General features: G+C 41.2%; 2 protein-coding genes across 2 annotated transcripts; both read right to left on the minus strand.

The window, feature by feature from the left end:
• Positions 1-236: 236 nt before the first annotated feature.
• Positions 237-3885, minus strand: LOC126262958 (trypsin beta-like). The gene is made up of 2 exons (XM_049959906.1): positions 3437-3885; positions 237-827 (listed from the first exon to the last, which is right to left on the minus strand). The coding sequence occupies exons 1-2, from the start codon at positions 3797-3799 to the stop codon at positions 432-434; spliced, it is 759 nt and encodes a 252-aa protein (XP_049815863.1). The 5' UTR covers positions 3800-3885; the 3' UTR covers positions 237-431.
• Positions 3886-8132: 4247 nt separating this feature from the next.
• LOC126263095 (trypsin alpha-like) lies at positions 8133-11629 on the minus strand. The gene is made up of 2 exons (XM_049960106.1): positions 11231-11629; positions 8133-8657 (listed from the first exon to the last, which is right to left on the minus strand). Exons 1-2 carry the CDS (start codon positions 11591-11593, stop codon positions 8262-8264), a joined length of 759 nt encoding a protein of 252 aa, XP_049816063.1. The 5' UTR covers positions 11594-11629; the 3' UTR covers positions 8133-8261.
• Between the last annotated feature and the right edge of the window lie 235 nt (positions 11630-11864).

Below are 11864 nucleotides of genomic sequence, written 5' to 3' on the forward strand. Positions count from 1 at the left end.
ATCCGATATGAATCACTTTGTGGGAAAACCATGGAAGGAGCGGGGTTAAGCGGGTGGAACAATACTTCTATTTTACACAGAACGAGAAAAAAATATTTTACCGACAAATTGGCTTCTGGTTTCGACAGTGTTGATAAATGCATGTGATGTAAAGTATCTGTATATTGGCTGGCGATAGAGGAAACTGTGCAAGTGAGGGATAAGCTGGCAAATTTTATAAAATAAATATCGTCACGTATGCAGAGAACTACGAATTTATTTCAGATAGAAAGGAAATTATAACATTTCACATTGGGAATAATACAACTAATGGCAATACAAAACGACCAATTCGAATATGAATAAAAGAGTAACATACTCGTATAGTACAGTACATGTCTCATTTGTTGTTTACCACAGCTGGAAAATCAGTGGCGGAACTGTCCTTCCTGTTAAATTCCTGTAGTATTGGTGACCCACGAACGTAGTTCTCCAATGTTTGTATAAACTGAGCCATAGCCTTCGCATGTGAAGCCTCCCCAGGACACGATGCCCACCTGTGTGGTACCACTGACGAGTGGACCTCCCGAGTCCCCATTGCAGACAGACTTGCCTGCCTCGCCGGCGCACACCATCCGCTTCGTTATGAGGGTACCAATGTTTTCCTGGCAAGTAGAGCGATCGACAATATTAATGTCCACCTTCAGCAGTGTGTTTGCATAGCTTCCACCGGTCCCTATCAGTCCCCAGCCCGTCACAGTAACGGCCAGGCCCGTTGGAGGATCATATCCGGCGTCTGGAAGGCCCACGGGCTGCACATCAGACCCCAGCGGGAATGGCTCAGCGGGCTGTGAAGGTAGACAACACACTTTAGTGGTCTTAAACTGTTTGATATTCAGTTTTAAAAGAAGTTCATAGTACTTCACTACTTATTTCAATTGGCATGCTAATCATCATCTGTTGGCGAGACGACTAGGTAGACACTTGCGAATATGGGACTCAGTTGAGAGTTCTACTGTAGTACAAGTGCATGTAACAACATAATATATAGAAATTACATGGGACAATGTATTCATTCTTGGAGAGAGCACAGGAGTCCGACGAAAATCTAGGAACAACGTGAGACATTCATGCTTGAACATAAATGCAGTTGGCACCAAAGCCTGTATTTGGCCACGAATGGCACATCTGCGATGTCCTCAGTATGCTGCAAGGGTCAGTACCGGTCAGAGTAGTATTCTGTATAGTTGTAAGTGCTTTACGTTGAAGCTAAACGAATCCTAACGTGGGTACATTGTTGGAGTGCGTAAGGAAGGCGTTTCGTATTTTAAAAAGTACGGCAACGACTAACTGTACCGCATACGGGGAAAGCGGAAAAACATCATCCTCTGACTCACAACGCCGCCGATGGAGTGTGTTGACTGATCATGGGAACTGTCATTGTAAAGCAGTGCGACGAAAAGCAAGAGGAGGACAACTGCAAGAACCTTTGCACAATTAAACGTCTGTTTTGTAACCTCTCTCAGCAATAAAGCAACAAGAAAGGAGCTCAATATTCTGGGAATTGCATGGAAAACCGGAATTTTGAAAACAAACTTGTGTGATCCAAATGCCTGTAACGGGAAATCTTGGTGGCAAAACAATATGACATGGACTAAGGAGCAATAGAGGAAACTCATTTCTTCGGTTGAGTTTTGTTGCAAGATTTTGCCAACTCCCCCCCCCCCCCCCCCCCCAGTTTACTTTCCAAGAGCGGAACATTGCGAGCGCTCGGTGATGATATGGCCAGGAATAACGTGGTATTTCATGGCCTCCATGGCTACTCCGCAAGATGTCATTACTGCCGCGGATTGTGTGACCATTTTTGCTAATGAGCTTCATCCCGTGTTAAATGTATTTCCGCTACGGTAATGCTCTGTTCCTAGGAAACAAGGCCCCTATTTCCAAAATTCGCATCGTCCAAGACTGGATTTGTAAGCATGAGGATAAAATTTCGCAACTCTTTGTTGACCACTGTCAAAAGATCATAATATTATTGAGCCCTTATGGGGTACTTTGGCTGTTTAATATCCACCTCTGTCACCTTTACCTGAAAATGCCACTCTTTTTCAGGGAAAATGGTATAACATTCCCTTGGAAATCACACAGGACCTGTACGTATCCATTAGGGGAAGAGTGGAAGCTGTTTGGAATACTGGCGGGTATATTGCGCTATGTTCGGCATGATATATATCGTGGTCTCTGTGTATCCAAATTTCAGTCCACCTCCTCTAATTAAATATTGAAAAATCTAAAGAATCCAGTGTTCTGCATAACTGGCTTATAATTTTAGTTAAGACAAATTAACTCAAGTGGAAAGAGATAAAACTTAGTAGAATTTCAAGCGTTAAGTCCTTATAATTTTCTGAAAGATATAATGAGAAAACAGAATTGTTTCAGGCAACTAGGGGCGAATTCCTTATATGCTGACCCCGACTGAAGATCTTCTTCATTCAGGTTTAGAGCACAACACTGTTTGGAAATAAAAGGCTGACGATAAGGAAACTACAGATGTCGTATGTAATATTACTGGAAACGGAGTTTTCTTAGAGGTTTGTGTAGCTCTAAATTAACAGGTAAGGTACTACACATTGACAATTTAGAGAAAGCTGGTAAGGGAGTTATGTATGGAACAGACTTACCGGAAGAGAGGCAGTTTGTTCGTGTAAAATGTAAATTTAGTGGTAGAAGTAGCTATGGGCAGAAAATACATAGCATTTGTTTTATATAATGGTATACAAAAGCAAAAAAAAAAGTTGAAAACGAAAGAAGTACAGTTCTTGACTCTCAAATGGTCTTACGTTCGTATGCCCAGGACTACGCTCCTACAACAGTTTTCCTTATTGATTTAGAGATATAGACAGTAAAACCGTATGATCCAAAACCATGAAATCGGCTTTTAAAGGTACTGCTCTTGCTAGCTAGCGCACTAAGCATTACACTATACGACCAGGAAGAGTTTAATGTATTTCCTTATTTATTATTAGTTATATACATGCCATTTGGGAATGACGGAAATCTAGGTCAAAACAAGGCTATATAATTGAATCAGAATAAACATACAAACAACTGTCAAATATCTCATTACCATGCCATTTGGGAATGACGGAAATCTAGGTCAAAACAAGGCTATATAATTGAATCAGAATAAACATACAAACAACTGTCAATTGTCTCATTACCAGATGGTTCGTAGATTGAGAACAGAGAATATATTATGCATTATTAAAACATCAGAGGGAATGAAAACTTTTCAAATAGCTCCTAATAACCTAATACAGTGACAAACAATACGTGTATCAGTAATCAATCGACAGAAACTGTGTTGTAATAGATCTTCATTTAAATGGGCATCTATGTACTGACATTACTCCTTTCTTTATAAATACCTCAGTGGACAGTAAAAGAGTGACCTCACCTGCACCACCGCAATGTCATAGTCGCCAGCCGGGCTGTAGAACAATTTGTTTTTGATAGCCTGTGCTACATCGAGCACAGTCCCACCACTGTTTCTGTACGAGGAGCCGGCACGCACAGTCAACAGAGATGCCGGGACACCATCGATGCAGTGGGCAGCCGTCAACGCCCAGTTGGAGCTGATGATAGAAGCTCCGCACCTGTGGGACCCTTCGAGGAGGAGAGACAGCTGCCAGGGGTACTCCGTTATGGTGGTTTCGGTACCCCCGATTATACGGTCCTGTCTTCTGGACCATAGCCTGAGAGAATTCGGCGCAGCAAAAGACGGAGCCAGTAGGCTCAATACGATCAATGAAAACTTCATTGTCTCAGAAGTATGTATCGCAAATGCTCGACTTCAGCACCTCTTTATATTTCCTGCAGCCGCATTCGTTGTCCAAATGTTGCCGTCATTTGTGTGCACGTTACGTCAATAACTGATCTCAAGGAGAGAACTTACGCAAGTACGTGCATCGAGAGGATGACAAGGCTACTAACGTGTTAGGTGAAAGGGCAGATGTCTTGCAGCACAGTTATCACTATCGCCACTTTTGGATAACACGAAATTGGAAGTGGAGTCGTATTTTCCGCTGCAAATGACTGATAATGGAACCGTAAACACTGTTTCTATTTGTATGAGATATAGACACGACAATCTGGTTTTGTTCCTCACACTGAAACCGGAGATCTTTAAAAACAGCTTCAGGGTAATCTCATGCACGTGTCTATAGTGAAGCCATATGCTCTTGTTTTATGTGATACGTTTAAAATTTCGTGGACTGTGTTGAATGTAATCGAGTGGAGTGCTTAAAATAGTACGTATGTACGTCATTGTTTGTAACAGTTATTACAATATGTAGTCTTACATAAACACTAATAATAATGCCATGTGTAATTTTTCACTAGGGAAATAAACAGCAGCAACGATCTGCCATAAATTTTCTTCTACATCTCACACACGTTATTATTACCGGAAAACTGTTAACAATCGGTTTTCTGCGTTACTGTGCAACTAGGTAATAGCAGGACTTTTTTAGGACAAGGAATCTTGCAGTAACTAGTAAAGTTTAATTTGGAAAAATGTGGAGTTTCATTTGCGAGGAATGCACGTTCTGTACATATACAACTGGTGACAAAATCCAATTCAGTTCCAGTATGTGACAGACAGAGGAACTAAGAGAACTTCAAAATAATTTCAAGAGTGTACTTGTGGCACTGAAGTGAAGTAATAACTGAGTGTGTTGTTCATATGTGCTACTCCCGAAGACGTATTACCAACCAGGAAATTAACCGTCAAACAAGTCTAGAAAATTTGTACTGAAACGTGTGTCGGGCTATAAAAGAAGACTACAGTTTTGAAATTTCTCTTTGATGATTTCTCAATTACAAGTATTCTAGAATCAAATTTTAATGCTGATTCCGAAAATTTCGTTCATTTTGTTGTATTGGGTCAGGACTTTTCATAAAACCACGACTAATTTTTCAGAGATTTAAGACATTGAAACAATACAATACAATAAAATTCAATCATGGTCAATGCATTTATAGCTATTGTTTTTATGCATTTACACATATGTGAAATTCAGTTGTCTTAGAAACATTATGAGTATTCTACACTTAATTGTGAAACATTCTCTTTCGTGTTTTCCTCATTTAGACGTTCATCCTTATTGTCCCCCTTCAACAACAGTGTACCACCAGCTTTGATTCGATCTTCCATGTTACCTCTTGTCCATCTCCTTAATCTCTTGTTCTTCACCATAGTAACTGTAAGTTAGAGGGGAGTACTCAATACATGAAAGTAGGAAGTGGACTTTTGAATTTAAGTAGCGAACCAACTTCCTTAAATTTCTCAACCATGTTTTGTGTTCTTATAAATTACATGTATTTTATTCCCTAGAAACTTTTCAGTAACGGACGTGAAGAAACTAAAAGTATCTTTTCCACTATCATTTATTGCACTCGCCAGGTCGTCCTCCTCCATCTATTTCTGAATTTCAGTATCAACAAAAATTGGAACTTCCTGTTTTTCTTGACTGATGTATGGAAATTTCGTGTAAAGGCGTTTACAATAGAACGCATGTTATGGAAAAACCCTATATACTGCTTCATTAATCTTAATTTGATCTGGAGTGGTGGAAGAAATATTTCATGCATGATTTTTCTAGTCCCACGTAGAAAATTTCTACAAGCTGGCCAAAACCTATACAATCCAACGCTGAGGACCAAAATTCGTGTGTTAGAGAACAAAAGCAAGAGACCACTAATCAGAAGGGCATTCTGCGTCTTCTGCTACAGTTTTTACTCTTCACGGCTCCCTGTAGTACCATGGGAGCTGAAAGAAGTCAAGTCCTGCAGCTCGTCGCCTCTCAGTTATTTAGTCCATAGTTACGGAACCGGAAGGGAGCTTAGTTAGTTTACCAGGGGTCTTGATATTTCTGTGAACGTACAGCTGATTTCACTTCCTCCTTTCAACAAAGTGAGGAGAGAGACGTGACTATGAGACCAACGATTTATAACGAGGCGCAGTGAAACAAGCCATGGGGACCCGTGGGAACACTGTTCTTGCCGATACATGGGGAAAAGGAATGCCGGTGTAGCGTCCCTGGAATACAGGTGAGGTGGGAATCGAAAGTTGCTTAGGCTATTGGTGAACTAGCAGAGAGGCCACTGTGTTGTTGATAGCATTGTCAGTGGGATGGCCGAGGTAAAAAGCCTTTTTTCCAGAAGACAGAACACGGTTAGCTAGTGTTCGGCACAAGGAGATTATCGAAGAAGTACTTGAGCAGATAAGCTTACCCTTTCTTTCTTAGCAAATTTGACAAAAAAGCTGGCTCTATATAACATTCAGTAGATGCAGCGCTGCTAACGAAAAGCCTTGTAGACATTATTCTTTAACATTTTCAGACATCCAGTAATGGCTGGTGACTGTTAACTGGATTGACGGATGCGTTCTCGTTGGTGGGAAGAAAGGAACAGGCTGCATTTTGGCTAAGTCACAGATATGAGATGTTTGCAAGAGTTGCGGCTGTGCTCTCAAGTGGCGGAGACATGTGGGGTTAAGTATCCGTGTCTTCAGCTGACCAATCTTAGCGCAGAAATTCAGACCACGGAGTCAGGGTGCCTCCACTCTGCTGCCTTTACGCTGGCGTTTACAGCTCTCTCCTTTTAGGACAAGCGAGATTATTGTAAATCAAGTTCAAAATAGGTTTCACTGCCTCATATTCATGAGTGCTTCCTCAGTTCTTTAGGATACTTACTCTTTTGATGCAGACAAACATTGTGATCGTCATAGTCAAGTTGCAAATCAGTTCATAGAGCCAGATGCGAAATTATTAAGAAACTCCACTTCATTTAGTAATTTCCCACCTCAGAGTCGTCGTTGGAATGCACAAAATTTTTCGGGTTTTAAGTAATGTAATTGTTTTTTAATGCTTCCAAACTCCATCTGCCTTTTCTAAGAAACTACAGAGTCACCGAAATATTAAGTTTATTATCTCTTTCAAACCCTTTCATCGAAAGATATTATGTGATTTTCCCTCTCCTCATTTTCAGATTCATTGCTAGGGCCTAAATTACTGATAGCATTAGTAAATCCCTTGTGTGCATTAAATATTTCCATGTTACCTGACTCTGGCTGAGGAAGCCTATGTAATGATAATCTCAGTATATCACCAACAACAGTTTAATGTTGATATTCTTGTGTAAGTCATCGAATATTTTACTAAATGTTCGTTGTTTTAATGTCTCTTGTAATGTTCTCGCTAGAACTTGAATTCTTGACTATGATTCCTCCTTCAATTTGGTTCATTTGAGAGAATCAGTTGCTGGGAATAAAACAGCATGACCGTATTATTACGAAATGACGTACATTCCTATTTCTACATGACTCTGCAACACGTAGGTATGTTCTCATTACACTTTTTGGTAAACGTTTACCAGCTTGCACAGCTTGTCAAATATGTACGTGACATTTGGATGGAATTACTAATAAACTTAGGATAAAATTTTCAACATCATAGAACTGAAACAGAGAAGTCAGAGAAATCTCTGACGGTTTACTCATTGGCATTTATGTCGACATTTTTGAGTTAGTTCATTCATTTTTTTGTTCAGGTTACCTGATGATCGTGTGATCATAAGGTAAATCGTTGAAGTTATTAATGTTTGTAATTAAAACACGAATGCTGTAGCTGTGAGTACTTGTTAGCAGGAGTAGGGGAAATATCTTTCTTTGGTGCGTCTTGTAAAGTATACTTTCTATCCTATTTGTAAGCGTTGCATAACACTTCACACAAATAACAATCAAAATAGTGGGGTTTAAGGATTGGTCTAAGATCTCCGAATTTCTCAGACAACTGCGGCCTTGGCCTGATTACGAATCTATCCGACATGAACCTCTATCTGCAGTCATTTGGGAACATCACGGAAGGAACAATGTTAGGCAGGCGGAAGAAAACTTCTATTAAACATCGAACAAGAAAAACTATTTATCCGACAAATGGGCCTCTTCTTTCCACAGTGTTGGTATATGTATTACGTAAGGTGTATGTATCTTGGCTAAAAAAAGAGAAAACAGTACAAGTGAGAGATATTCTGACAGATGCAATAAGATGAAGAATGTCAGGCATGCAGAACTAATAATTTATTTCAGGCAGAAGAGAAATTACAACGTTTTACATTCAGAATAATACAAAAAATATCAATACAAAAGTGCCACCTCTAATATGAATAAAAGTGTAACATATTGTACAGTGGGAAAATCAGCGGCGGAACTGTCCTTCATGTTAAACTCCGGTAGTATTGGTGACCCACGAACGGAGTTCTCCAACGTTGCTGTACACTGCGCCATAGCCTTCGCATGTGAAGCCTCCCCAGGACACGATGCCCACCTGTGTGGTACCACTGACGAGAGGACCTCCCGAGTCCCCGTTGCACACAGACTTGCCTGCCTCACCGGCGCACACCATTCGCTTCGTTACGAGGCTACCGAAGTTTTCTTGGCAAGTAGAGCGATCGACAACGCTAATGTCCACCTTCAGCAGTGCGTTTGCATTGCTTCCACCGGACGCTATAAGTCCCCAGCCCGTCACAGTAACGGCGAGGCCGTTCGGAGGATCATATCCGGCGTCTGGAAGGCCCACGGGCTGCACATCAGAGCCCAGCGGGAAAGACTCAGCGGGCTGTGAAGGTAGACAACACACTTTAGCTGACTGTAACTGCATGATATTCAGTTTTAAATTAAGTTCATGGTACTTCACTACTTATTTCAATTAACATGCTAATCATTAACTGCTGGCGATATGATTACGTGTTCCGCTTCTAAATAGGGCACTCAGTTGAGACTTCTACTATAGTACATATGGATGTAACAACTGTATATACAGATATGAAATGGGACAATGTAACATTCTTGGAGAAAGCACAGAGGTTCGACCGAAATCCAGAGTCACCATGAGACATTCATACTTGAACATAAATGCAGATGCTAACCAAGCCTGGACGTTGCGCTGTGGTGTTTGGCCACGAATGGCACATGTGCGATGCCTCAGTGTGGCGCAAGTCAGTCCTGGTCAGAGTGGTGTTCTGTATAGTCGTGAGTGCTTTACGTCGGAGCTAAATGAATCCTAACGTGGGTATGTTGTTGGAGTTCGTATGGGAGGTGTTTACGCAATCAAGATAGCCGAAGTGTTCGGTGTTCAAGAAGTGCGCTAACGAAGATCTGTACCGCATACGGGGAAAACGGAAAAACATAATACGCTGGCACACAACGCGGACGAAGGACTGTGTAGATTGATCATGGCAGACGGTTATTAAAGGACTGCGACGGAAGGTAAGAGGACGACAACTGCAAGAAATAAAGCAACACAAAGTTAGCTCAATATTCTGGGAATTGCAGGAAACACACTCGAGTGACCCAAATGTATATAACAGGGAAATGTGGAGCCGTAACAATAGATCGTGGACTTTGGAAGCAATCGAAGGAACTCATTTCTACGGAAGAGTTTTGTTGCAAACTTTTGCCGACTTCCCGCCGAGTTTACGTCCAAACTGCCAAACACGGCGGAGGGCGCACAATGATGATACGGGAAGCCGTAACTTGGTATTCCATGGGTCCCGCAGTTACTCCGCAATATGGCATTTCTGCCGTGGGTTATATGACAATTTTGGCTAATGAGTTTCATCCCACGGCAAAATGTTTCTTCCGCTACGGTAATGCTGTATTGGAAGAGGACAAAGTTCCTGGTCCCACAGATCGCATCGTCCAAGACTAGACGTGTGATCATGAGGAAAAGATTTCGCATCTCTCGGCTGACCACTGTCACCAGATATTGATATTATTGAGCCTTTGTGGGGTATTATGTAGAGAAGTGATGATGTTTACTATCCACCTCTGTCACCTATACCTGAAATTGCCAATATTATGTAGGGAGCATGGTATAAGACTCCCTTGGAAACCATACAGGAGCTGTATGTGACCATTAGTGGAAGACTGGAAGCTGGTTGGATTACTGGCGGTTTTCTCGCACTGTATTAGACATGGTATGTACCGTGGTTTCGCTGTTTCCAAATTTTTGTCCATCTGCTCTGATTCAATATTGGGAAACCTAAAGAATCCAGTGTACCTCATAACTAGCCTATAATTTCAGTTAATACATGTAAACTCATGTTGAAAGAGATAAAAGTTAGTAGTCAAGCGGTAAGTCCTTAGCGTATTGGGAAAGAAATAATTAGAAAACAGAATTATGGCATACAGGTAGTGGCGGGGAAGAGCAATAGGAATAGTACATTAATAAATTGGAAGAAACACCTCTTTGCTAAAGCAGAAAAATATCTTAAATGCTGACACTGAATACAGATCCTCCTAATTCAGGCTCAGAGCATAACACTGTTTGGAGATAAAAGGCTAACCGGAGATGTCGAATCCAGTGTTAATGGAAACAGATATTTCTTAGAAGTTCGTGTGATGCTAAATTAACGGGTAAGGTACTATATGTGGAGGCTGTAGATAGAGCAGGTAAGGAAAGTTGTGTATGGAACAGTGTTACCGGAAGAAAAGGCATTTTGTTATTGTAAAATGTAAATTTTGTGTTAGAAGGAGGTATGGGGCAGAAAATATGTAGCGTATGTGTTTTATATAATGGTATACAAAAGCAAAAAATGGAAAGAATTAGAGTTCTTGACTCTGAAATGATTTTACATTGACATGTACTGGAGTACATTTCCGCGACCCTTTTCATTATCGGTAAGTGGTTTACAGACAAAACAGCTGAAGATTATGAACTCAAATCACTTAATGGGCTTTCCAAGTTACTTGTCTCGCTAGCTACCGCACTGCACATTACGCTATAGAAGCAGGAAGTGTAAAATATAATTCCTTATTTATGGTCACTTTGTATACGTCGCATTTGGGAATGACGGAAATCTAGATCAAAATAAGGCAATATAAATAAAATCAGAATAGACACACTAACTATTTTCAGATATCTAGTCATCAGATTATCAATTACAGCCTTCAAATAATGCTCCGTATATTGTGAACAGAAGGTATAATGTGCATTATAAAATCATCAAAAGGAATTAAAATTTTTCACATGGTTAGTAATAACTTATAACTGTTTGAAAGACTACGCGTATCGATAGTCAATCGACAGAAATGATATTTAGTTAGTTGTTCATTTAAATGGGCTTCTATGTACCGACAATGCCCGTTTCTTTATAAACACTTCAGTGGACAGAAAAAGAGTGAGCTCACCTGCACCACCGCAATGTCATAGTCGGCAGCCGGCCTGTAATATAGCCTGTTTTTGATAGCCTGTGCAACATCGAGCACAGTCCCGCCACTGTTTCTGTACGTGGAGCCGGCACGCACGGTCAACAGAGACGCCTGGACGCCGTCGATGCAGTGGGCAGCCGTCAGCGCCCAGTTGGAGCTAATGATGGAAGCTCCGCACCTGTGGGACCCTTCGAGGAGGAGAGACAGCTGCCAGGGGTACTCCGTTATGGTGGTTTCGGTGCCCCCGATTATACGGTCCTGTCTTCTGGACCATAGCCTGAGAGGCTTCGGCGCAGCAAAAGACGGAGCCAGTAGGCTCAATACGATCAATGAAAACTTCATTGTCTCAGATGTATGTATCACAAATGCTCGACTTCAGCACCTCTTTATACTTCCTGCGGCCGCATTCGTTGTCCAAATGTAGCCGTCTTTGGCGTGCACGTTACGTCAATAACTGATCTCAAGGAGAGAACTTACGCAAGTAGGTGCTTCAAGAGGATGACAAGGCCACTAACGTGTTAGTTGAAGGGGCAGATGACTTGCATCACAATTATCAATAGCTCCACTTATGGGTAACACGAACTTGGAAATGGAGTCGTATTTACCGCGACAA

This window comes from Schistocerca nitens, chromosome 6 (genome assembly GCF_023898315.1).
Source record: "Schistocerca nitens isolate TAMUIC-IGC-003100 chromosome 6, iqSchNite1.1, whole genome shotgun sequence".
NCBI classification, from domain to species: Eukaryota; Metazoa; Arthropoda; class Insecta; order Orthoptera; family Acrididae; genus Schistocerca; species Schistocerca nitens.

Excerpts from the sequence above, each read along its gene's own strand:
- LOC126263095 (XM_049960106.1), bottom strand. The coding sequence starts at position 11,593 with ATGAAGTTTTCATTGATCGTATTGAGCCTACTGGCTCCGTCTTTTGCT. Across the intron at positions 8,658-11,230 it reads ATGACATTGCGGTGGTGCAG|CCCGCTGAGTCTTTCCCGCT; the intron begins GTGAGCTCACTC and ends CTACCTTCACAG.
- LOC126262958 (XM_049959906.1), bottom strand. The coding sequence starts at position 3,799 with ATGAAGTTTTCATTGATCGTATTGAGCCTACTGGCTCCGTCTTTTGCT. Across the intron at positions 828-3,436 it reads ATGACATTGCGGTGGTGCAG|CCCGCTGAGCCATTCCCGCT; the intron begins GTGAGGTCACTC and ends CTACCTTCACAG.